This window comes from Heptranchias perlo, chromosome 2 (genome assembly GCF_035084215.1).
Source record: "Heptranchias perlo isolate sHepPer1 chromosome 2, sHepPer1.hap1, whole genome shotgun sequence".
NCBI lineage: Eukaryota > Metazoa > Chordata > Chondrichthyes > Hexanchiformes > Hexanchidae > Heptranchias > Heptranchias perlo.
The window spans coordinates 28,478,611-28,505,730 of record NC_090326.1 but is presented as its reverse complement, the minus strand read 5'-3'; the positions used below and the strand labels follow the sequence as shown (position 1 = coordinate 28,505,730).

General features: G+C 43.9%; 1 protein-coding gene across 2 annotated transcripts in view; it reads right to left on the bottom strand.

Moving 5' to 3' along the window:
- mboat1 (membrane bound O-acyltransferase domain containing 1) overlaps window positions 1-26,841 on the bottom strand; it is a 97,248-nt gene extending 70,407 nt beyond the window's left edge. The window contains exons 1-3 of one of the 2 annotated variants that reach the window (XM_068001639.1): window positions 26,557-26,841; window positions 17,450-17,595; window positions 6,120-6,197 (exon numbers count right to left, since the gene is read on the bottom strand). In XM_068001639.1, the coding sequence (XP_067857740.1) occupies window positions 6,120-6,197; window positions 17,450-17,595; window positions 26,557-26,646 (314 nt within the window). In that variant the 5' untranslated portion in view covers window positions 26,647-26,841. The remainder of the gene's footprint in view (window positions 1-6,119; window positions 6,198-17,449; window positions 17,596-26,556) is intronic. The other variant, XM_068001638.1, reaches the window with a different exon arrangement.
- Between the last annotated feature and the right edge of the window lie 279 nt (window positions 26,842-27,120).

Sequence of the window (27,120 nt, the reverse complement as noted above, 5' to 3'; positions counted from 1 at the left end):
CTGATCTCAAGCAGACTAGAGGTTTAAAGCCACTGTCCACTTCAATAAAGAAGTCCACATTCCTGGCCATTGCGGAATCTGTTGATGCTGTGTGGGCAAATCCTGCCTAGCAGTGGGAATGCCAGTGTGAGGAAGAGTAGATCCAGCAAGCAGAGAGGGGTAAAGGAACCAAGGGTGTGGCATCCAATTTTGTGCAATTGCGGAGTAAGTGGCTGATAAACTAAGCCAATATGTCCAAAGTGGCACTTTTCTCTGTTGTACTGAATACTTTTTGAGTGAATGTACTGTTGGCGAGAGGCAAGCCAGAATCATAGGGCGTCATTTTGTTCCTGGCGGGGAGGGCTCCGAAAATCGGAGAATCCCGGCGCAGGACCGGAGCACACCCCAAACCCACGCACTTCCGGGTTCCCCGCTGACGCGCCGGCGTGCGCGCTCAGCCCCGGCTGGTGGGAATCCCGCAGGCAATTAAAGCCAGCGGGATGCCACTTGAAAATATTTATTTAGGTATTTCAGGTCATTAACTGACCTGATTAAGGGATTATGTGAGGAGGGGTGGGATTTTAGAGCAAACTGGGACTGTTTCCCATACTGGGGGAAACACTTCCAGATCAAATGGACGTGTTGCAGCTGTCAGCCTGTGGCAGCTGCAAAGGTCCATTGGACAGGTGGGAGGGGGGGGGGGGGGGGGGGAGGGAGACACTCACCCATTGCGGGAGGCCACTCTGTCACTTGGGACAAAGTTTGGCCTCCACCTCCTTCCTTCTGACAGTCAAAGTCACCAACCTGCACACTTACCCCGGGGTCCGGAGACATGTACCTACCTTGCGGACCCCCTCAGATGTACATCTTGTGGATGGGGGCCGCCGTAGCTGCAGTCATGACCTCCTCGGAGGGTGAACAGCATCACCAGCCTCACCAGCCTCGCCATCCACGTCGTCCACCTCTGACACGTGGAGCTCCACAACAGAGTGCTGTGACACATCCACCTGCACAGCAGGAGGGAGGGCAACCGCAGAGACAGATGCGTCGCAGAGGGCACTACCCTCGCCACAGGGTTCACAGACCGAGGCTCAGCCTCCTGGACCTCTCTGAGCAGCAGTGCACACGGAGGCTCAGAGTCACTCTCCATGTAGTCGTGGACATCTGCAGCCTCTTTCATGCCGAGCTGCTCCTGGCTGGCCCGAGCACCATCTTCTTACCTGTCGCTGTCAAAGTCACCACTGCCCTCAACAACTTCTCCTCCGCATCCTTCCAGGGTGCAACCGGGGACATCGCCGATGTCTCTCAGTCGTCTGCGCAGAAGAGCCCTGCAAATACACCTACACCCACTCTGCAGTGACACAATGGGTGGCATCAGTTGTGGGTCCTCATAGTGATCCTCAGGAGAGGGCATTATTGCACAAACCAGACAGGATTCTCGAAGACATGGCAGTAGTGGTGCCAATATAATATGTAATGTGAGTTGGTCAGAAATTCAATATAAGTAACACCCATGACAAACCCTCAAACACCCTTGTGTATCCCCTTCATGTTCACGACACGTTTGCCTTACGCTGCCTACTGCACATATGTGATGCATGCCCTGTGGCTGCAGCACAGGTAGTGGCAGGTTGAGTGAGGCTGGCCGTGAAAGAGATGCATGAGAGAGTGAGTATGAGATAGAGCCATGAGATTGTATGAGGATTGGGTTGAGTGGTAGTGGCGGGATGAGTACTGGCGAGGTGAGTAGGTGCAGGTAAGATGAGGATGAGGTTTGAGTGGGTATGAGGGGTGATGTGACAGAGTAGTGTTGGCAGTGCTGAAGGAGATGTGGGGTGGGGGCGGTGATGTCGCAGACGGAGTGTAGGGGAAAGACGACGTGTACTCACTTTGGCTGACCTACTGAGGTCATTGGAGCGCCTCCTGCACTGTATGCAGGTGGGCGATATGTTGGTTGCGCTGGTGACCTCCTCTGCCACCTCAAGCCAGGCCTTCCTGGTGGCGGAGGCAGGCCGCTTCCTCCCGCCCGCCGGGGGGAAGATCTCTGTCCTCCCCCTCTTCCTCACCCCATGTATTGATACCTGGAGTGAGGCATCAGTAAACTGGGAGCAGCCTTCCCCCTGGGCTGCTCCATGCTGTAATTGTTGCTATTTGTTGCAGCATCAGTCAGTGGAGGACTGACCCTTTAAATAGAGCGCCTCCAGCTGACAGATCTTACTGCGCATGCGCAGTCCGCCCGCCGCGCAGATCAACAGTGGGGAACCCGGAGGACCAGGTAAGTGGATCCAATTAGTGAATTGGATGCTACAATCGCGCGGGAAGCTGACTAATTTCACCGGGCACGTTACCCATGTGCCCGATAGCCCCCCCCGCCCTGCTAACATCGGGCCCATAGTATTTTACAAAATGACTGAACATTGCGCTGCACAGCTTGTACAATACTCTGTTTTACGACATTTTTTGTTTTAAGTGTTCTGGTAGTGTTTTGCAGTGTTCTTTCATTAAAATTGCTTAAATTGAACTACTGAATAATATTAATTATTTTGAAGCAATAAATGACTGAATTAACAGAAGCAGGCTAATAAGGCAGGGGCCTGTTAAGGCTGTTCCTTCATCATCCCTGGGTCAAAATCCTGGAACTCCCTACCTAACAGCACTGTGGGAGAACCTTCATCACATAGACTGCAGCGGTTCAAAGCGGTGGCTCACCACCACCTTCTCTAGGGCAACTAGGGGTGGGCAATAAATGCCGGGATCTGGGCGTTGCCAGCAAGGCCAAGACTGAATTTTTAAAAAGCATTAAAATTAGGACTGAAAACAGAGCACCATGTTATTCCACAGGAGTGCAATTTTATCCTCTCATTTCCTTGTAAAGAAAACTTCAAAATACAAAATCTAATCCTTCAACCAATCTCCTGCCAATGTACAAAAGGAGCAGAAACAGATCAAAAATTAGACAAAGTCAGACACATATTAATATCTCTAATTAAAGACCTGCACCCTCAGAAGCAACTAAGAGAACTCAATACGACATTTTCATTTATCGGTCAGTTCTTTAATACGCAAACGTGAACTATTAATGACACAAGGTCACCAGCTATAGTCAGGTACAGAACCTTTCCCACTCTTAGCAAAAGTGACCAATGACAAACATTTGCAAAGCTGATCGACACAACTCATGATTTCAGTACTCACTTGTAACGTGGCTATAATACCGTCGTCTTTTGCCATTCTTCAGTTTTTATTACTCCTAGCCTATATATCTTTCCTCTTACATATTTGCTAATTCTCACACTATCCTCAAACAAGCTGATCTCTCTTCCCTTCAAACTGCCGCCCTATTAGCCTTACATCAGTGTTTTCCAAAATTATGGTTGTGGTTATCAGTATGGCCATTCCATTTGTGATCTCATCACCCACGCATGTTACACACTTCTGGAATTCTGCTCTTGGAAGTTTTGGTGAACTGTCCATCACTGCCTTGGGCACCGTGCACTTCTTCACAAGTTACCATCAAATGGCCACTCACCAAAGCTATGGGCTGGCCTCTCCAATCACTCCCTGTGCTGTAATTGAGGCTAAAGCTCTGACTTTTCCCATTAAATCAGATTTCCTCAAGCGCCGTCCTCTTTCCCATCCAGTTCCTTTTTCATGATAATGATCTACTCCACTCACCCCGGTCAACTCCTTTGATGATCATTCCACCCAAAATTCATTAAGTCCCTTAAAAGTGCACATCCTCAGTGCCAACTATCTCATCTTCCTGCAGTGTAATATCTGAATCACTCCTTCTTGATCTCCTCCATGTCCTCCAATGGAGCAATGAAAATCTAGTTTATTTCAATTCTTCTAAAACAGTGTCTTCACATCAATCACAAATCTAACCAACAGTGACCATCCTTTATCTTTGTCTATTGGAGCTCCTGGCCTCACTACTTCATCTGACCTCAAGTACAACTCCCCACTTCATCCATTGCTAAATTCTTGGTTTCCTCTCACACGCCAAACATTTCTTTCCCCTTCGACAATTCAACTCTCTATTAAGTCCAGTCCGTCCAAGATGATAATACTGCTCCAGCATCCATGTAGGCCTTTAAATTTCCTCCCCTCTCTCCTCTCCTGCAAGTATTAACTCCCTGTTGCAACATGGACCCATAGACACTAGACACCCTCCAGTGCCTCACCCACAAGCTCCTTATTCATGCACAAGCCTTGACAGTGAACGTTGGCAGGGTCTTCAATGCTGTGAATTCACCGCCGAGTCCCATCTCCTACTTTCCCCCGACATCCACACACAGAACGTACACATCCAGTAGTGGATGAACCTGGATAGTGATCAGGGGGAGGAAGCGTTGTCAATTTTCTCCTCTGTAACCCAAAAGGCAGAGAAGCCAACCGTATTATCACCTTAGTCAACATCAGTTAACTCAGCGCAGAGCAGGGATTGAACCTGGAACTTTGATATTCTGTATTTTTCAGCTACTCACTGAATAAAACTTGCTGAGCCATCAGGGGGAGGCTCTACTTCTTCACACATCTGGACAGGATACAAGAAAAAGCCCAAAAGGCAATCCATCTCAATACTAGCCTCCAACATCTCTCTCACAACCTTATTTGATACTATGGTCAACGCTTTTCTGAACTTTCCTCCCCCCTCTAACAAATATACCTCTTTACATCGACATTGTTTTGAAATAGAGTCTCCTACTCCAAGTTATTCTTTACAAAACCTCAAAACTGAACACCTCGGGCTCGATTTTAAACATAAATTGTCGGGTGCGTTGGGGGCGGGGGGGGGGCTGCGAAAATTGCAGAAATGCAGAGCGGGTTTGCCACGCGCACCTTCACCACCACCACCCGCACCCCCCACTGCCAACCCGCCACCATATCAAAATTGAGCCCCTCATCGCCCACCTATAATCTTATGGGTTTTAAAAGCTAAACCCCTAATGATTTCTTCCAAATTTACCCCATCTTGTCTTCTATTCTTTTCAATGCTGTTGGCGCCAGCACTACAGGACATGACCCTTCACCTTGGTCTCTTCGTTTTATTTTAAATTCACTTGCAATATAAAATCATACCCCACATTGGCAAGCTTGTATACTACAAAACAAAATAAAAGCCATGTGCAGTAAAACCAATAAAAACAGGCAAGGACCCAGTGGAATTTATACAAATTTGTAGTTGGGTTGGGCAACCAAAAATGGTCCAAAACAGTGGTTATTTAAAAAAAGACAAGTAGGACTGATCTATGAGAATGAAGCCACTTAAGAGAAGTGGGAACACAAAAGTAGAAATGTTGAAGAACAGACGGAGGAAAAGAGATGAGAATGAACAGATAAGTCAGAGATTCAACTTCTACTGCATCTGTGAGCACAAATATCAAGGTGTTCAAAAAAAATACTTGAGTTGCATGTCAGGTGCATTGTATGTAGTTTTGGGGCTTCAAACTCAGCAACTGCAACATTAAGGTTAGCATGAAACAGAATATGCATCACATCAAAATAATTTAGCCTTTCAAATTTACTAAGCAAATTAAGTTAAGATCATTTACTAAGTAGGTTCGACTGCATTAACTGCCTTCAGTTAGCTATTGCCACAAATTCAAATAGATGCAAAGTTCAGATAGCACTGCACACATTATTTCAAATGTACTTCAAATGCTGCCATTCAAGCCCTGATATATTAGCAAAACTGTGCCAAACACTGTTATATTGTGGTGACAAATGTTTTATGTTACAGCAGCAAAGTGTGCCACTCTAAGGCAGTAACAGTGCCCAATCTCAGCCACAGTGCAGAATGGAGGTGTTGATTGGACCTGTCATTGCCCATAAGAACGAGGGAAAATATATATTTTAAGTTTATCAGTTTAGTCATGCTTAGTGATCAGCAAGAGAGGCTTTGATAGAGGCCTAGAGGTGGGTCTCAGCACCCATTCATTCTCTTGACTATAGGAGGTTTATGACCTGGAAGTCAGGTGCGGAAAAAAAATAGAATCTTTCAAACAAATAATTAAATGCAAAATGCAACTATATAGTTATTTTTTGAAACAAACAGTTACCAGATTTACTTGAAACCTAGGCAGTACTTTCAAATTGATGCCTTTTCTTCAGAACGCATTACATACTGGGTTCTGTACCTGTGAATGTTTGAGACGCTTGCTGTTGTCATAATGCAGTAGCACAAAGAAACTTCTATAAAAATGTGCAATGAGTACCTGGAGAAGGAAAGGTAAATCAAAGATCAGGCACTTTGTTTCTAAGCACAAATAAAAACAGTTGCTGTTCATATTTTAACAACTACGAGTTTTAGCTTATATTTTGCATTTAGGAACATAAGAACAAGAGTAGGCCATTCAGCCCCTCGAGCCATTCAATTAGATCATGGCTGATCTGTATCTTGATTCCATCTACCCGCCTTGGTTCCATAACCCTTAATATCCTTACCCAACAAAAATCTATCAATCTCGTTTTGAAATTTTCAATTGACCTGCAGCCTCAACAATTTTTTGAAGGAGAGAGTTCCAGATTTCCACCACCCTTTGTGTGAAGAAGTGCTTCCTGACATCACCCCTGAACGGCCTAGCTCTAATTTTAACGTTATGCCCACTTGTTCTGGACTCGCCAGAGGAGATAGAATAGATAGGGAGAAACTATCAAATTCTTTAATCATCTTAAATACCTCAATTGGATCACCCCTTAATCTTCTATGCTCAAGGGAACACAAGCCTAGTCTATGCAACCTGGCCTCATAATTTAACCCTTTAAGCCCAGGTATCATTCTGGTGAATTTGCACTGCATCCCCTCCAAGGCCAATATATCCTTTCAAAACAGTTGCAGCAACCTCTGTGAACCCAATTTCTTTTTGAAAAATTAAAGATGGGTGCACATACTTTCTAAACATCAAAAAAATTGACCCCATGTTTGTTGATGAATTTGCCATTTTTATTTGAGTGAGTGTAGCGTCTCCTGGACCTGGACCAGGATCACGACTTGAGGGCGACCCAATGCTGCTCTGTCTGTTCTCATTCACTACCCGGAGTGCAATACAGTGTGTTTCTTTTTAAAAAAAAACTAGGTCACAACAACAACTTGCATTTATATGGTGCCTTTAACCTAGTAAAATATCCCAAGGTATTTCACAGGAGCATGAACTTTACTGATTTCAATCTCTACCTCAGCTCCCCTTGCCCTCTGAATTCACCGCCCACCTGTCCTCCCTTAACTTCTCCCTCCAAATAAACTCTCCTACCCATATCCATGCCCCTGAAACCTCTCTGCCTCTCTCTCCTCCTTTAAGACTCTCCTTAAAACCTACCTCTTTGACCAAGCTTTTGGTCACCCGTCCTAATATCTCCTCATGTAGCTCGGTGTCAAATTTTGTTTGATAACGCTTCTGTGAAGCACCTTGGGACATTTTACCACGTTAAAGGCACAATATAAATGCTTCTTGTTGTTGTACATGCTCGTACCCACTCACCAGGGGCTACAGACAAAAAAGATCTTACCTAGACTTTTCTGTTACGCCCTCAATCTCTCCATCATAGAGAAGGCCATCTCCAACGCCTATCCCTCATCACTCACATCCCCTACCCCCTTCCAACCCCACCTCCTTCTGCACCCATCCCTGGGAAAAAAAATCTGTACAGTCATTTACAAATGTCCTTTCAAGCTCCCAACTGCCTAGCCTTTGGCCTTCCATTCACCACAATACTTTTGCAGCCATTGATTTGCTCAACACCCACTCACCCGCACCTTTGAAACCCTTGTCCCCAGAAAAACTTCTCTCTCTCCGATCCTGGTCATCCTCCTAGTATGGCCCCCATCTTAAGTCAATGTCTTTGTCTCCTCCTGAGTCGAATGTTCCAGCTCTACACCACCCCACCTCCCCAACTCTGTTCGTCTGACATTCTTCTGCATCCCCCCTCCCTTCACCCCAGCACTGGTAGTCGTGTCTTTAGGCGTCCAGGCCCCACTCTCTAATTCCCTCCCTAAACCCCTCTATCTTTCCATCGCCCTCTCCTCTTTTAAGGCCCTCCTTAAAACCCACTTGTATGACCAAATTTTTAATCACCACTGCTAATATCTCCTTCTTTGGCTTAGCGTACATTTTTTTTACTAGGTCTCAGAGGTGCCTTGGGATGTTTTGTACATTAAAGGAACTATATAAATGCAAGTTATTGTTCTGGTTATCCCTTCATAATTTATAACACCTCTCTCAAGTCAACCCTGAACCTCCTCTGCACTAATGAGAACAGTCCCAATTTTTCCAAGTCTTTCTTCATATTTGCAATTTCCTCATCGACCGGGCAGCACCCTAGTTAATCTGTGCTGTTCCCTCTCAATTGCCTTAACATTCTTTGCACACTTCTTACTAAGGATTTATTATATCTTGACTTTTTTATTTTATACTCCCTTGCCATAAAACCCAGTATTCCAAGAGCTTTAATGGCCATATCCACTTCAAAAACATTGATTGGTCTTACTTTTTCAGTAATTAAGATAGACCCATTGATATAATGCAAGACAAGTCTAGTTTCATCAAAACAAAGAGTGAATAACAACACCACTGTGTTAGCCAATGAGTTGGAGGCAGGGTGGGACTTGTAGTTTTAATTTATTTACTCAGAAACTACAGCAGAGTCTCTACAGCGATCAGGGTGCCTACAGCAAATTCATAAACTACAGCAGAGTCTCTGAACTCATGACCGAAACTACAGCAAACAGAGGCTTCCGAGTACAGCAGGATTATTTCTCCAGCAAAATGCAGTGAGTGGAGGATAGTTACATAATACCAGTTATGTGCATAAAATTAATCCCCGTTCTTACAGCAGTGCGGTCTCCGGGCAAGATTAACCAATCATCTCCACTATGGCCGGGAATAGCGGTGTCACTATATGCAGCCTAAATCAAATGAGTCATAGCCGAACTAATCCAAACCCCATTTCTTTCTCCACTGTATATAATTTTTGTGGTCTTGGAACCATGAGAGTTTACAGCATAAAAGCCATTCGGCCCACAGAGGGAAGCCCGCTCGGCTACATGCCCCCATATCAAGATCAAAAAAGCTCTTTGAAGCCAATCTTGAAGTTATATTAGTCTACATTCCTAAATAACAAGGAGTAAAAAAAATGTAACTCAGAAATGTTATTGTTTGAAGCATAACAGAGTTCAGCTTCAATCAGAACCCGGACTTTCCAGGTCTGGAGGAAACATCACTACAGTTTTGAAATTTGATAAAATGTGTGTTATTTTCGAATAGCTGCAATCATAATTCAGCCCATGGACCATTTGCAGCCCACCTTCCCTTCAACTTCAGTGCTTTGCAGAAGAGCTGCTTTACATGGTTCTGGGCCTGCATTCATTGCCATGTTGACTGAGTTGGAATTCAGTGCTGGCAAAATGCAGAAAAGGAATACCATTAGGAGCACAGCTATCACAGCTTCTTTAAAAGCAAGTGACAGGGCTGTACTAAATCTGAACTACTTATCCTGTATGCTTTTTTTTCTTTTTGCTGGAAAGGCCCAAACTCCACTTGGCAACTCCCCATAGTAGCATAATTAAAACCAGAAACTCTGTGTGAGAAATCACTGGTGCAGACCCACATCCCATTGTACAGAAAAGGGGAGAGAGATAAACCCAGCAACAACAGGCCAGTCAGCCTAACGTCGGTGGTGAAGAATCGTTTAGAGACACTAATCCAGGACAAAATTAATTGGCACTTGGAAAAACAAGGCTTAATAAATGAAAGCCAGCACAGATTTATTAAAGATAAATTATGTTTGACTAACTTGATTGAGTTCTTTGATGAAGTAACAGAGAGGGTTGGTGAGGGTAGTGCGGTTGATGTTGTGTATAAGGACTTTCAAAAGGCGTTTGATAAAGTACCACATAATAGACTTGTTAGCAAAATTGAAGCCCATGGGATTAAAGGGGCAGTGGCTGTGTGGATATGAAATTGGCTAAGGGACAGAAAGCAGAGTAATGATGAACGGTTGTTTTTCAGACTGGAGGGAAGTATACACTAGTGTCCCCCAGGGGTCGGTATTAGGACCAATGCTCTTTTTGATGTATATTAATGACCTGGACTTGGGTATACAGGACATAATTTCAAAGTTGGCAGATGAAATTTAACGCAGAAATGTGAAGTGATTCGTTTTGGTAGGAAGAATGAGGCGAGGCAATATAAATGAAATGGTACAATTTTAAAGGGGGTGCAGGAACAGAGACCTGGGAGCATAAGTGCACAAGTCTTTGAAGGTGGCAGGACAAGTTGAGAAGTCTGTTAAAAAGGCATAAAGGATCCTTGGCTTTATAAATAGTGGCATAGAGTACAAAAGCAAGGAAGTTATGCTAAATGTTTATAAAACACTGGTTAGGCCTCACCTGGAGTATTGTGGCCAATTCTGGGCACCACACTTTAGGAAGGATGTCAAGGCCTTAAAGAGGGTGCAGAGGAGCTTTACTAGAATGTTACCAGGGGTGAAAGACTTGAGTTACATGTAGAGTCTACAGAAACAGGGGCTATTCTCCTTAAAGCAGAGAAGGTTAAGGGGAGATTTGATAGAGGTGCTCAAAATCATGAAGGGTTTTGATAGAGTAAATAGGGAGAAACTGTTTCCAGTGGCAGAAAGGTCAGTAACCAGAGGACACAGATATACCAGAGGTGACATGAGAAAATATTTTTTTATGCAGCGAGTTGTAATGATCTGGAATGCACTGCCTGAAGGGGTGGTGGAAGCAGATTAAATAATAACTTTGAAAAGGGCACTGGATAAATACTTGATGGGGAAAATTTTGCAGGGCTATGGAGAAAGGACAGGGGAGTGGGACTAATTGGATAGCTCTTTCAAAGAGCTGGCACAGGCACGATGGGCTGACTGGCCTCCTTCTGTGCCATATCATTCTATGATTCTGTGAATTGCCAAGAGTGACAAAAGTTAGTGTTCAACAATGCCTATAGGGAGCCACCTGGCAAACAACGCAATTAGAATACTGGGTACAGACCCTAAAAATGACACTTAGCTACTACAGATCTTATCCACTTCCACAAGCCATGCATCAATGGTAATCTTCAGCTGTCGGTCTGGCAACTACAATCACCACTGTTCAATCCCTTTCTCCCAAACCTGATAAACTTGGACCTTCAGTGCTCAGAAGTTGCAAGATAGATAGCCTGATCACTGAGATGGTTGTAGATGAGCACTATTTATCATAGGATCTAATGTTTTGGTACAAGAGGACACCATTGTATATATGGGAGCTCCCCTGCGAGGGTTGTCTATCCTAATCCCATTCCCCTCTTTATCCTTTCATATTTTTTTCTTCAAGTGCTTATCAAATTCACTCTTAAAATGTAATGATTGACTAACTACCCGTGGTGATGCAAACCACATTCCAACTACCATTTGCATGAAAAACATTTGTCTAACCTCCCCCTTTATGCCTCTGCTACTCACTTTGAATTAATCTCTCTCATTAAGGACTACTTGAAATAATCAATGAAGCTGCAAGAGCAGATCAGAGGCTGGGTAATTCTGTGACGGGAGGCTCACCTCCTGATCCCTCAAAGCCTTTCCACTAAAGATGGCCAGGTGTACAATGGAATACTCACTACTCATCTGGATTGGTGTAGTTGCAACAACTTGCATTTATACAGGGCCTTTAAGGTAGAAAAACATCCCAAGGTGATTCACAGAAGCGCAATCAGACAAAAATCAACACCAAGCCAAAGAAGGAGAAATTAGATCGGGTGGGTCAAAGAGGTGGGTTCTAAAATGCATCTTAAAGGAGGAGAGGGAGATGCAGAGGCAGAGAAGTTTAGGCAGGGGATTAATGCACAGCCACCGTTGATGGGGCGAAAGAAGTTGGTGTAACTCAGAGTTCTCAGATGGTTGTAGGGCTGGAGAAGGTACAGGGATAAGAAGGAATGAGGCAACAAAGCGATTTGAAGACGAGGATGAAAATTTTAAATTGAAGGTGAGCGGAACAGGATACGGGCAGCAGAGATTTCGTTGAGCTGAAGTTCATGGAGGACGGAGAATGGGAGGTGGGCTAGGACGGCTTTGGAATAGTCAAGTCTGGAGGTAACAAAGACATGGAATAGGGCTTGGGCAGCAGATGGGCTGAGGCAGGGTTGCAGTGGCTGATGTTACAGAGGTAGAAATAGACAGTCTTCATGAATGGTAAGGGTATGGGATCGGAAGCTCAGCCAAGGGTCAAATAGGACGCCGAGGTGGCGAAAAGTTTGATTCAATCTTCTGTGACTTCGACTTCGGCTGTTTCAGTGCTGTAACATGGGCGGAAACCTGATCGGAGAGATTCAAATAGAGTTGAGGGTAAGATGGGCACACATTTGAGAGGCAACCACATGATCAAGGAATTTGGAGAGGAAAGGGTGGTTAGAGTTGGGGCAGTACTTTGCAAGGACAGAGGGATTGAGCGTGGGGGGTTTTTGAGGAGGGTGTGAGAATGGCAGTTTTCAAAGGGAAGAGCACAGTATCCGAGAAGAGGGAACCATTTACAATGTCAGTTAGCATAGGGGCCAGGAAGGGAAGCTGGGTGGTCAGCAGTTTAGTGGGAATGGGGTCAAGAGCAGGGGGTGGTGGGTCCCAGACAAGGTGAGCTTGGAGAGGGCATGAGAGAAGATGGGAGAGAAACTAGAGAAAGATGTAGGTTCAATGCTAGGCATGGGGGAAATTTTGCTTAGTGGCCAAGAGGGAGAGAGAGAAGCAGTTGAACGGATTGTCTGAATCTTAGTGACAAAGAAACTGGAGGTCCACACACTTTGTTGGAGGCGAGGGTGAAGGGGACAGGGGAGAGGAGTTAAGCAGTCGGCTGGTAGCGGAGGAAAGAAGCAGGGGATTATCTTTGCTCTTCAGGATGATCCTGCAGCAGTGAGCAACTTTGGCAGGGGAGAAGGCGGCCCAATAATGCTTAATGTGGACCAACCAGATCTGGTGGTGGATGACTAAACCAATTGTGCGCCAGATTCACTTAAGTCTGCGTCCCTTGGACTTAAGGAAGCAATGGTGGGGGCCATGCTAGGGGTTCAACCAGGGTGGGAGAGTAAAGGTTTTACTGGGGACAATAGCATCAAAAGGTGGTGGTGAGGGAGTGGTTGATCAAGTTGACAGCTGAGAACTAGTGTGGCAAATGGAGGGCCTAAGGCTAGACAGCTGGGAGTTTAGAAGTGCAATTGCAAATGACTCGGAACAGAGTTTTCTTTCCAAGAACGGATGCAGAAGTGAGGTTGGAAGGAGGTAGGGCTGTGGGTGGTGAGGGATACAAGGGAGTGGTCGGAGATGGCCTTGTCTGTAATTTAAGACAATGGGAGTAAAGGCCATGTGAGATAGCAAGGTCAGTGGGGTGGCCATAAATATAGGTAGGAGAGTTTAAATAAAGGGAAAGGTTAAGGGAGGGCAGCAGTGAAATCAGAGAGAGGAAAAGGTAAGTTGAGATGGAGATTAAAATCACAGGGGATGAGGAGTCACTCAGTGCAGAGGCTGAGGGATGAAAGGTGGAAGAATATATCCGAGAGAAACTCGGGGTGGCTTGCCGGAGGGAGGGGGTTGAGAATGAGGAATTTAAAGGGCGAGAGAAGTGGAACAAGGTGCCAGAGGAGTAGGGGGAGAGCACGGTGTGATTTGGTGATAAGGACCACACCACAACCACGGGGGTTTGGGCAGGGCAGGTGGTGGAAAGTATAGCCAGGCGGCGAGGCTTCAGTAAGGGGCAAGGTTTCATCACCCTTGAGCCAAGTTTCTGTCGAAGCCATGATGTCAGTGCAATCAGCCACAACAGGGTTGTGGATGGCAAGGCCCTTATTCGCAAGTGAGTGGACATTCTGGAGGTAAATGCAGTGATGGGTAGAGAATGGGAGGAATTCCATATCTAACACCACAACCTGAGAACAAATAAATAAAATGATTTACTCTCAAACTTTTCCAGAATTTTGAACACTTCTCTTAGATCCCCTTTTATCTTTGCTCCAGTGTATAGGGCTCTTTCTTATTAAGTCTATCATGACAATAATGCTCTCATCCCTGGTTTCACCTTAAGTCAATTTATATCATATTCTTCCAATGACACCAATATTCTTTCCGCAACGGGATGCCCAAACTGCACACAATAATCCAAGTGCAGCCTAACCAATATTTTGCACAGATTCATCAACTCTTTGATTTTGCATCCAATGGGTCAAGAGGATCAAGATATAAAACCCAGAAGCCCATTCCCCTGTTGAGTGCTTTTTCTACCTGTAATCTTGTTTTCAAAAATCATTTGGCTTCAGCTTCTTTCAAAATAATAATGGCCACTCTCTTGGATGAAGATGACAATCATGTGGAGAAAAGTCTCATGAGGAACTGTGTATGTGCTATATCTGGAGTAAACCTGTATTTCCTGAAGTTGATGCTGCTTGAAGGGCAAAGTCAGTAACTGTGAAATCTTTACAGAGAGTTTATTTTTTCATAGCTATTATTGCTGGGATATAACTATGTTAAATTTTCTACATTACAACAGTGATAATACTTCAAAAGTACTTCATTGGCTGTAAAGTGCTTTTGGACGTCCTGATCCCATGAAAGGCACTATATAAATGCAAGTCTTTCTTTCCTTTACGTGAGTTGTCAAACAGTACTTCAATTCATTCATTGTAGACATCTGCAGCCATGTCAGTCTGCAGATTATCATTACATCATTTGCGACGTCCATACCCTGGCCATCAGAAGCCCAAGGGAAAGCTTGACTGGTTTATTATACAGTGAAAAGAATGCGAGCAGCTCAGCCATCCATTGGTGCACAAAATTTGACCAGTGTAATGGAAAGTCACTAACCTTCTATAGTGCTTCTTGAATGTACTTGTTACACTCCAAAAGAACACAAATAGTTCAAGTCCTTGCCTGGAGTATTGGGTTAAATGGTTCTTACTGTATAGCCCACTCTGCTTTGTCATTGCAGAATATAGATTCTGTAGTCTTAGTGTTACAAACAACAGCGTCCACAGATCTTGGGATAGGCTGAAGAATTTGACTACCCTGGATGAGGTAGATAGTCAATTTGATAAGAAGCTCCTATGAATTTTGCTACAGAGGTGGTGACACAAGATCTAGGAGCTACCATCATAGACAGCTATTCAATATGATCAACATAGCATCTCCTCAACTTTTCAACAGATTTAAGTGTCTTTGTTATTAATCGCTAATCCTGTGAGCTGAAAGTAGTTAATATTGATGTGGGTACTCGACACCTGTACACAAGACCTAAAACAACGCAGCCTGGCATGCTCTTCTTCCCCCTTGAGTCTAGCAGAGTTGTGGACACCGCCAACTAAGCTTCAGTGAATTGTAACTGCAGGTAGTCCTACATTTGTTCTAAAGCCGTGAAGAGGGATTCAGAATAGCCCATGTTGTCACATTTCAATCCTGAATATACATCAGGAGAAAGAGCCAAACAGAGGGAGCAAATTTCCTCTTCAAGAGGTTTTGTCCTCTCCTTATGCAGAAATAAGATAGTAGAAACAAAATTTTGATGCAACTCATTCTCTCTAATGCAAAGATGATTTTCCTCATCAGAGTGAGGACAGGAGAAGAATAAGTGGGAACATTCGAGAATCAAATGTCAGATTTTCTTATTTCTGACAAACAGCAGTTTGTAATTTCTTCCAATTATTTGGAGTCAATGATGCTCTTCTTTGACTTCCCATAAAACTCAAATAATGCAAACTCATGACTGATGTCAGGTACTGGCTATGTTAACAATGGGGTTTCTGTCATTTATATTCAAGGTCAGACCTTAACAGAAGTTCAAATTTACCATGGACTTCTACTGAAAACTAGCCAAACTTCCACAAAAATGCCTCAATTTTGATATCCAGAGACCAAAACCTTTTACTTTACAGAATGCACTTCATGTTTACAGAGACGGTGTAAGTTCAATTGATTGAGGGGGGTGGTGGGGAAGAGGAGTTGGAGAAACTGCATAGGATATTAATGCAGGTATGGGATAAGGGGTAGATGCCATGATAGAATCATAGTGTATGCTATTAAGAGGGGTAAGTATCCAGATAACTATCCCACTGGGAAAGCTAGCTTTGGGCCTTCACACAGTTTGTGTGGAGAGAAATCTATTTAAAACTAACTGGCACAGTTTTACTTTAAAAGAAAGAACTTGCATTTATATAGTGCCTTTCACAACCTCACGATGTCCCAATATGCTTTACAGACAATTAAGTACCTTTGAAGTGTCCACCCGAGAAAGCAGGCGCGTCCTCGGTTTAACATTTCATCTGAAAGACAGCACCTCCGACGGTGCAGCACTCCCTCAGTACTGCACTGGAGTGTCATCCTAGATTACATGCTCAAGTGAGACTTGAACCCACAACCTCCTGACGCAGAGGCGAGAGTGCTACCACTGAGCCACAGCTGACATCAATTACAGAGTGTTTTCCAGGTATCAACACTCTTCTTCAAAAAGGACAACAAATAGGTAAGTCATGGTTATCACAGTATCTTATACTGGTCACGAATTTGCCATTTAACCAACACCTCAGGTTTTTTGAGCACCAACCTACATACCTTGGACTTAGGAACATAGGAACAGGAGTAGGCCATTCAGCCCCTCGTGCCTACTCCGCCATTTGATAAGATCATGGCTGATCTGTGATCTAACTCCATATACCCGCCTTTGGCCCATATCCCTTAATACCTTTGATTGCCAAAAAGCTATCTATCTCAGATTTAAATTTAGCAATTGAGCTAGTATCAATTGCCGTTTGCGGAAGAGAGTTCCAAACTTCTACCACCCTTTGTGTGTCCTGAAAGGTCTGGCTCTAATATTTAGACTGTGCCCCCTACTCCTAGAATCCCCAACCAGCGGAAATAGTTTCTCTCTATCCACCCTACCCGTTCCCCTTAATATCTTATAAACTTCGATCAGATCACCCCTTAACCTTCTAAACTCCAGAGAATACAACCCCGATTTGTGTAATCTCTCCTCATAACTTAACCCTTGAAGTCCGGGTATCATTCTAGTAAACCTACGCTGCACTCCCTCCAAGGCCAATATGTCCTCCCGAAGGTGCGGTGCCCAAAACTGCTCACAGTACTCCAGGTGCGGTCTAACCAGGGTTTTGTACAGCTGCAGCATAACTTCTGCCCCCTTGTACTCTAGTCCTCTAGATATAAAGGCCAGCACTCCATTTGCCTTATTGATTATTTTCTGCACCTGTTCATGACACTTCAATGATCTATGTACCTGAACCCCTAAGTCCCTTTGGACATCCACTGTTTTTAACTTTTTACCATTTAGAAAGTACCCTGACTGGCATTTTTTGTATTTAAGCATTTTGACTGAATCAAAAACATTACCAGTGCACAAGAGACATAATAAATCCAAATCCAATCAGTACACAAAGGAATTCATACTAATCTGGGCGGGTGATGATCTAACCATCATTTTTACACTTACCATCCAAAGCAGAAGATTGCAAAATATATGCCAATCATTGTGATGACCACATGACGTACGATAGCACCAGCTCTACTGGGACTGAGATAAAGGCGGAACCAGAAGGCAGCAAACAGGGCAAACAACTGACAGACTGCAAAATTCACCTGCAAAACAAAACAAAAGGCAGCCTGAACCAACAGTGGCCAACTTTTAATTCTAGTCCAGTCTACCCTTTTTGCCCAGTAACTCAGCTCATAGGCGGAGGATTGCTGGAAGTCCATGTGTGAACTGAATGATGAAAGCTCAGCAGAGGACAACTGTTATTAAGTTTCATATTCCCTGGTCAAATAATCCAAGTTAATATTTTATGCAGGGTTTGCCATTACTATGTAGCACATGCTTTCCACACTCAGATATTGTTGGTGGGTACATGGGTAACAAGAGTTTTCCTCCCAGCTGCTCCACACCTTCGATCAGCATGGATACCAGAGTGAGCCACAGAAAGCGGGACAGAGACGTGAATCAGTCTCTGAATATGTATTTCAGCATAACATATAGAAGCTACAGCATTCTCTTGAATATAAATAGTTATACATTATCATACTGCACACTGTATCCACCGGTTCAGACAGTGTCAAGATTTTGATCATTTTTTGGTGAGCTTTAAAGGATATTTCTGCTATTATAAAACAAGTCATTTCTCTTCGGTTTCAAATGTGGTTACGCATCTTGAGTCTGGATTATTTCAGTACTGATGAATCATTTTGATCACGTAATAATTTGAGATGTTGTGGTTTTAATTAAATTAACATCATCTGACCGTGGTCTGTGTTCAAAGGATGATCATCAGTACAACTATACAACGTTTTTCTTCCCAATTTTGTGAGTTGGTGTGTACTTACCTGGTGGCACTTTAAATAAACCCAAGTCATGAATACCTGAATCTGATTATTGAAAAGGATTTTTGAGGAACTCTTATTTCCCATTACCACACCAATAAATCTATTCTTGTTCTAGTTGATCTCCTGTGATGTTACTCTCAAATAAAAGTAAAATATGGTCTTTCTATACACGATTTGCCTCCCTTGCTTGATTTTGTTTCCTTCCCTCCCTCTGTTCTCATACACTTTCTCTCAATACCGTCTCTGTATCTCATTCTAAAACTTCTCACTTTCTTTTTAATCTCTCTCTCTCTGTCTGTCTGTCTGTCTGTCTGTCTGTGTACCAGTCGCTTTCTCTGGCTGCACCCACATAAGGAAGAGGAGTCGGCCATTCAGTCCTTTGAGCCTGTTCCGCCATTCAATTAGATCATGGCTGATCTGCACCTCAACTCCACTTTCCTGCCATTGCTCCATATCCCTTGATATCCTTACCTTACAAAAATCTCTTGATCTCAGTCTTGAAAGCTCCAATTGTCCCCCAGCATCCACATCCTTTTGGGAGGAGGGGGGTGGGAGTTCCAAATTTTTACTGCCCTCTGGGTGCAAAAGGGCTTCCTGATTTCGCTCCTGAATGGCCTGGCTCTAATTTCCAGATCAAGTCCCCTTGTTCTTTTGATTCCCCCACCAGAGGAAATAGATTCTCCGTCTCTACCCTATCGAATCCTTTTAATATTTTAAGCACCTCGATCAGATCACCCCTCAATCCTCTATACTCAAGGGAATACAAGCCAAGTTTATGCAACCTGTCCTCATAATTTAACCCTCTATTCATAAAGACTGTATGCCAATAAGCACAAATTCTTGATCCACCTCTTGCCAATAATATGCTTTTAAAAAAGATATCCTCCCAGTGCTCACATTTTGACTAACGCTCCATTAAACAACTCATCAAAATGGCAGCAATCGAATTCATAAGCATCACTTTTCTCAAGTACTACAGTCCCATCTCCATCCCCATTCCAGAATATCAATTGGAAGCAGTCCAAAGCTGCTTGAACTGGACCTGCCTCTTCCCAGGTTTGCGTTACTGCCTGAGGTTCTGTATTTTTTTTTTAAAGAGAAGGAGCAGGGGAAACCTGACGCTGTATTATCATTGCCATGTCCATGTTGGTGCCAATGAGAGTGAACAAGGTTACAAGTCCAAGCAGCTCCGACCTTTCCTCCTCAGTTTTAACGGAGACTCACGGGTCACTAAGAAGCTCCTTGCAAATGAGCACCAGGAGCCCACCTTTGTCTAGGCTGAGGTAATGCAAGGACCCATGATTTCCAGGATATCATTGCTACTGAACCCTCATCCCTTTCATCATTCACATGTAGTCAGTCCCAGAACTCACCTTTTAACTGAGGGAAATAGGCAGTTTTCACAATGCAGAAGGAAATCTCAGGTGAAGTACATCTCAAGGTTGCTCCAGTTAGCATGTAACTAACTGGTTAACCAATTTTGTTTTTTCTACTTTTGGTGGGAATATTGTTGTCTCTTTAAAAATAAGTGACCACTAGAAAGAGAAACAGCAACATGAAAGTACAAATGCTGTGGCTAACTTTACCTCCCTCCTGCCCGCCCCCCCCCCCCCACCGCAACCAGCATTTATATTTTCTGAACAGCTGCCAGCAGTACTTGGATAACTAAAATCAGCATCTTCATCCCTGTTTGCTGTAGCCTAGGAAAAGCTTCAATTTTAAAAACAAAGTGTCCTGCAGACCTCATTCTAAATGGATTTATTGCCTTGGCCTGTCAAAGCCGGGGGTGGGGGGAGGACAAACAGTTTGCTATGCACAGCCTCACATCAACTAGTTATCAGGTCAATTGTAGAAACTATGTCTTTTTTCTTAAAGAAAAACAGACTAAAAAGTGAAAAAGACCAGTCACAATATCTCACCCTACTATTCGAATCTATAGGGCATGACATTGATGGAGCGGAGATCTAGAACAAAAATGTCATCCCTCCAACACATGATTCAGAACAGCTTCACTGTGAAAATATAATTCTAATACTGAACTATACTCATACCGGATTTTCAGATGTAAACTTTGTTCAAAGGGGAAAACTTTATGAATCCAAAATAATATTTCAAAAATAAAACAAAACAGCCAAACTTACCTTTCTTTCGTTACACTGATGCAGCGGCAGTTTTGTAAACCTGGGCAACCAAGAGATGTAAAAAAAAAAGTAAATCTTGAAAACAAAACAAGAATTCTATTCTTGCCGCTTGGCTAGTGCAGGAACATCCTGGCTAGCACCAAGGATCCCAAGTGTGGGCAATACAGGATTAAAATAACCTGTTGTGGCAAAATAAAATGTCCTCAAGATGCAGTCAAGTACTCTATGAGCATTGTTGACAGCAGTGTCATATTGACTGGACACACTCAGTGAATGGACAATGAATCACCTAATCTTTTCCTTTTTTCTCCCCCACCATTAGCAATGAACATCAATCCATTGTTTACTAATTTAATGTTTCCTGTTCTAATATGGATTGCCTCAGCATTCAAACTACAATCCCTCATTCTGATCCCAGACATTTTCCTTATTCCAGATATCTTTGAATGCTGTGAATCTTCTCTCAACTAATCACCTGCCAGCAGAAAACTTGACATTATTAAAAGTACATGTAAATTCTAAACGCAAGCCTTGATGCAGTGGTGGCACTCTCTCCTCGCGGAATCAGAAAGTTGTGGGTCCAAGCCCTGCTCCGAAGAGCACATAATCTAGGCTGACACTTCAGTACTGCATTCACGGAGGTGCAGTTTTCGAATAAGAGGTTAAACCCAGGCCCTGTCTGCCCTCTCAGGTAAACTGTAAAAGATCCCATGGCATTAAGCGAAGAAAAGCAATGGCGTTCTACCTGGTGTCCTGGGCAATATTTATCCCTCAACCAACATCACTAAAACATAGTATCTGGTCATTTATCTAATTGCTGTTTGTGGAACCTTGCTATGCACAAAATTGGCTGCCGTGTTTTGCCACATTACAACAGTGACTACACTTCAAAAGTACTTCATAAGCAGTGAAGCACTTTGGGACTTCCCGAGGATGTAAAAGGCACTATACAAATGCAAGTTCATCCGTAAGGAATAGGTCAAAACACCATGCAGCATAACCCCACTAACAAGAATCGTTTCCATCTGTCACCACCTTTCACTTTCTAATGGAAAGACCATTTTTATCCCAACCAACTAATTTCCAGGCTGCACCCATAACTTCTTTATCTTAATGCAAAGGGGTTTGGTGGGCATCGATATTAAAGCAGCAGAACAACTTGGGATTCAGTGATCCATCTTCCAAGTACATCAAAACCAAGAGCCCACTCTCAAGCTATTCAATCCTCCAACTTCCATAAAAATAAAGCAGTCGCTAATAAATCTAATAGGGAATTCAGGAGAATCTTCTTTACCCAAAGAGTGGTAAGAATGTGGAACACATTACAAGGAGTAATTGAAACAAATAGAATAGATGCATTTAAGGGGAAGCTAGATAAACACATAAGGGAGAAAGGATTGGAAGGATATGCTGATCGGGTGAGATGAAGTAGGGAGGGAGGAAACTCGTGTGGAGCATAAACGCCAGCACAGACCAGTTGGGCCGAATGGCCTGTTTCTTTGCTGTAGTTTCGATGTAACTAATACCCTATTTCCTACCTTTAAGGTTGTTAAGACATCTTGTCACCACCCAGCTCCACACTCACTTCTCCTTGTGAAAACCTTTTGGTTCTCGTTTCAGTCCTGTCCATACCAGGGACTGCCCTGGTCAAAGTCACCAGCATCCTTTCTGACTGTGTTATCCCTCTTTGTCCTCTCTATGACCAAGTTGACCCCTCTATCCTTCTCCACACTTCACCTCTGGCACCATCCTCACTTGGTTCCACTCCTACCTGTCCCAATGTAGACAACACAGCTCTTGTGACTTCTCTCCCAATTATTCACCTCAGAATGTCCCAAGTTTCCATCTTTGGCCCTCTCCTATTCCTTATCTACGTGCTGATCCTAAGTGACCTTCTCTGTAGGATCAGCTCCACATGTATGCCAACTACACCCAGTTTTACCTCCATCCTCAACTCCATGACTACCATTTTGCTGTCTCAGAGCTTGTCCAACATCAAGTCAAGAATAAGCCAGATCTTCCTCCAACCTAACATCAGCAGTGAAAGCCATCTGTTCAGCTGCCAAGGACTCTGTACCCTTGCCCTCCATTAAACCCTCTTCCCAGTTGCTCACTCAGGCTAAACCCACAGTTTGCAACCTCAGTGTGCAGTTTGATGCCAACCTGATACTTCAAACTTCACCATATCCATCAACAAAACTATATAATTCCACCTGTACAAGACTGCCTGCCTTCACTCTTGCTGTTGAAACCCTTATCCATGGTATCATCACCTCTCGGTCCAACTTCCTGCTCACTTGGCTCCCAAGCTCCGCCATACATATACTCCCAACACCTTCCAAATTCTTCCACACACATCCTATGCTGTACCAATTTGCACTCACCTATCCTCACCCACCATCATTGGCACCCTATCCCACAACAAGTGAGATTCAAAATCCTCAAACTCATTTACACATCCCTGCATGTTCTAACCCCACCCAACCTCTGCAATCTCCTACTTTTGATTTCTGCGTTCTGTGCAACACTCCCTCTACCACCCCCAGCTCCATCCATGGTGCTTGGTCTTTTAGCTGTCTTTACCGTAAACTCTGCATCACATTCCCTAAACTCCTCTGCCTTCTTACTTCTGTCCCCACCTTCAAAATACCCCTCAGTACTGCTCCCTCTTTGACCATACCTTTGGTTAGCTCTCCTGCTACTGTTAGGTTCCACCTCTCTTCTGCTAAGCGCCTTGGGATGTGTCTTCAAAGGAGCTATGTTAAGTGCAAGTTATTATAAGAATTAATCTCACACTATATGGGCTTTGCATCAGGTGTAGCACATCTGCAGCCCTGCGTGAAGTAAAGTTAAAACTTAACTTTGAATTTCAATGTATTTAAAACTAAGTAGTGAATCAAAATCTCTCCTAGCATTAAGATTTAACTGGCTGGCAAACAGATTTCTGCAAACAGATGTCTTCTCTTCCCACTCCGTTACCTCCAGAATCCCCCAAGGATCTATCCACGGCCCCCTCCTATTTCTCATCCAAAAACACAAGGTCAGGTTCCACAGGTACGCTGACGACACCCAGCTCTACCTGAAAACCTCCACCTCCGACCCCTCTAAGGTCTCTGATTTGTCACACTGCTTGTCTGACATCCAGTACTCGATGAGGAAATATTTCCTCCAAATCCGTTCCCAAGCCACTGACTCCATCCCTCTCCCTGGCCGTTGTCTGAGGCTGAACCAGGCCATTCGCAACCTTGGCGACCTATCTGACCCTGAGTTGAGCTTCCGACCACAAATAGGCTCCATCACCAAGACTGCCACCATATCATCAGCCATCTCCACCCCTGCTCAGCTCATATGTTGCTGAAACCCTCATCCATGCCTTTTGTTACTTCTAGACTTGACTATTCCAATGTTCTCCTGGCTGGCCTCCCATCTTCCACCCTCCATAAACTTGAGCTCGTCCAAAACTCTTCTGCCCGTATCCTAACTCACACCAAGTCCCGTTCACCCATCACCCCTGTGCTCGCTGACCTACATTGGCTCCTGGACCAGGAATGCCTCGATTTTAAAATTCTCATCCTTGTTTTCAAATCTCTCCATGGCCTCGCCCCTCCATATCTCTGTAACCTCCTCCAGCCCTACAACACTCCCAGGTCTCTGCGCTCATCCAATTCTTGCCTCTTGCACATCCCCAATTTTAATCACTCCACCATTGGCGGCCTTCAGCTGCCTAGGCCCTAAGCTCTGGAATTCCCTCCCTAAATCTCTCCGCCTCTATTACCTCTCTCTCCTCCTTTAAGACACTCCTTAAAACCTACCTCTTTGAGCAAGTTTTTAGTCACTTGTCTTAATAGCTCCTTACGTGGCTTGGTGTCAAATTTTGTTTGATAATGCTCCTGTGAAGTGCCTTCCGACGTTTTACTATGTTAAAGGCACTATATAAATGCAAGTTGTTGTTAGTGTATAACTCAGGACTGCTGGCTGTGCAACACACGACAGTCAAACCCCACCTGTAGCACATCATCCTAAAAGCTTCAAAAACAGAACCTCATTGAATATTTTCAGAGGAAATAATTAAATGATATCCACTGGATAGTCCTCATCCATTAACGTAGTGATCGCTTCAAAGAATTCCAAAGAAAGACTTGCATTTATATAGCGCCTTTCACGACCTCAGGCCGTCCCAAAAGCGCTTTGCAGCCAATGAAGTATTTTTGAAGTAGATTTGTACGGTTATAACCTATTGCTCCTGAAACAACGCCAACTTCTGTTCATGGTCCCAATATTCTTTGGACTAACATTGACAGCATTCCGTAAAGTGCTGTGAAGCATTTCCCCACTAGTGTATAATTGTCCAATGCACAAGATCCTATAATTCTAAGCTATATTGTTTTCTTTTTTCTTGAACTTTTTTGTACTCAAAGTGAAGGATATCACTGCTGGAGAAACAAAATAATTTTTGGGCACCTTGTCCAAGTATCAAAGCATTCCATGTCAGGTAGAGCAGGGTCAGCTGAAAAATATAGATTCTTCAAGTCAACCCCAGGCTCAGAAGTGCATCGCCAAATGGACTGGTGAACATTTTAATTTCTCTTAAGCCTCTCTGCACAAGATTTCCATTTGATGCCAAATTAGAGGTGGTTTTGTATTATGGACCTACTCTCACCAGTAGTTGCATTGAGACAAGCCAACCACACAAATAACCCAATTTCCACCTACTGTTCTTGAACTTACAGTGCATCCTACAAATATCCCAGCTTCTCACTCTCCACCTACCCCTTTCCCCCAAACCAGAGACTAACACTTTGCTTTTTGGCATCCACCTTCTTGCTCCACTGAGATGGGTTCTGCATTCTTCCCTGCAGAGATTTCTCATTCGCCCTCCCAAGGCAACAACTCCACATCCAATATCTCTCTCCGTTCCTTGCACGGTCAAGAAACAATGACACTAACATATGTGAGTTCCACTTCCCACCTAACCCCCAAAAGACAATGACTCCCACATCCCAACTTGCAACTCCTTCTACATCAGATCCCAGCTTCTCCAGTCTATCCACAAGCAAATGATTTTTAAAAACATCTTAGCAATGATAATATTAACTAAATATTATTTGAAAAAATAATTCAAATTAAAAAAAAACTCAATGCTCAAGTGCAGATGCACCTTTAAAGTGAAAAAAGATTGCCTGGCAGTGATGCGGAGTCAGCAATCTGAATTGTCATTATCCTACAGCAAGTTACTGCCATCATTTGAAGCATATCTCCAATTAAGTCACACTTAATTGAACTTGGAAACTTTTTAAATTTATGTGCCCTTAAATTTTTCATTCTCCAATTTTCATTACATTACATTACATAAAACATTAAAGAATGCAAAAGTACACAGGCAAAGGATATTGAAATATCTTTGTTTAAAAACCAAACAAAATGTTCCACAATATTTAAGGCAAATCACAATAAATCATGAATTTTGCTAGTCACATCAATATTTTCATGTGATATATCTCCCTATACAGCAGGTATAAGGTGCTGAAACGTAACTGGGCTCAACCGCTTTTCATGGCTGGTAAAAAAAAACTTTATTGCAGAACAATTTCAGGTAAAAGATGGGTATTTATATTCAAACATTCAACCGGGACATATTTTTCGCTATTTTACGCCAGGCCTACTTTTTTTCTCTCTAAAACGAGGAAACGTGTTTTTAAGAGACAGCAAGACATTACAATAGAAGTTATAGCAAGAGATTGAACTGCTGGTTTAAACTGGATAGAGCCAAGATGCTCAAGTGGGGCCTGCTAGAAGAACCTATCTCAAATACTGTACAAAAATACAAGGTTGAAGAAGCCACACGTGCAACCACCTTCAAACCGCACCTGCTGGAGATAAACCACCTCACACCAACCTCCATTCATTCATTCTGAGGCAGTATCACTTCTAACGCAAAGCCTCTCAATCCGTCGCTGTGGACAACTTTACAGTTAGCCACCAGTCGCACCTGGTGCATCAGAATACACCACGGATATCAAACTGAAAGGGGGTGGAGAAGCAGAAGCGATCCACTGGGGTTGGCGGACGAGGGTTCTCTTACCTGGTCCAGCGGCACATTAAAGAGGACGCTGAGAGGGTGTAACAATCTGGAACCAGTGGTTCTAAATGGAATGCTCGGCGGTTGTGCCATTCTACATGATTGTGACGGGCTCCCGTTCTACGAAGTATCAACAACGCCGCGTGGAACGTCACAATCGCAAGCCGCCAGCGCCCGTCGAAGCGCGGTCACTGACAGCCGCTCTCCTTCCGCCGACTCGTGCGCTTCAAACCCACCTCCCCGCCCCGGACCGGGCCAGCCCAGCCCAGCCCAGGGCCGAGCCCCGAAAACCCGCCGCCTCTCGTTGGCTGCGGCCGAGCTGGGGGAAGGCACGCGACTGGCTGGCGGAGCTGTCACTCAGCAACGCCTCTTTTTGTGAAGGGTTTTCTTGACTCGTGGTCTTGGTCCCTCTGGTGAAGATTGATGTCCTTTGAATGGGGGTGTTGGAAAATGATTGGTGATATTGGTTAGGGACGGGCTTCACATGTAGCCTAATCCTTAAATTAAAGATCCCCAAATGAGAAGGTTAAAGTGTTAAAGTGACGACTGAGAGAGAGCCAAAGCGAG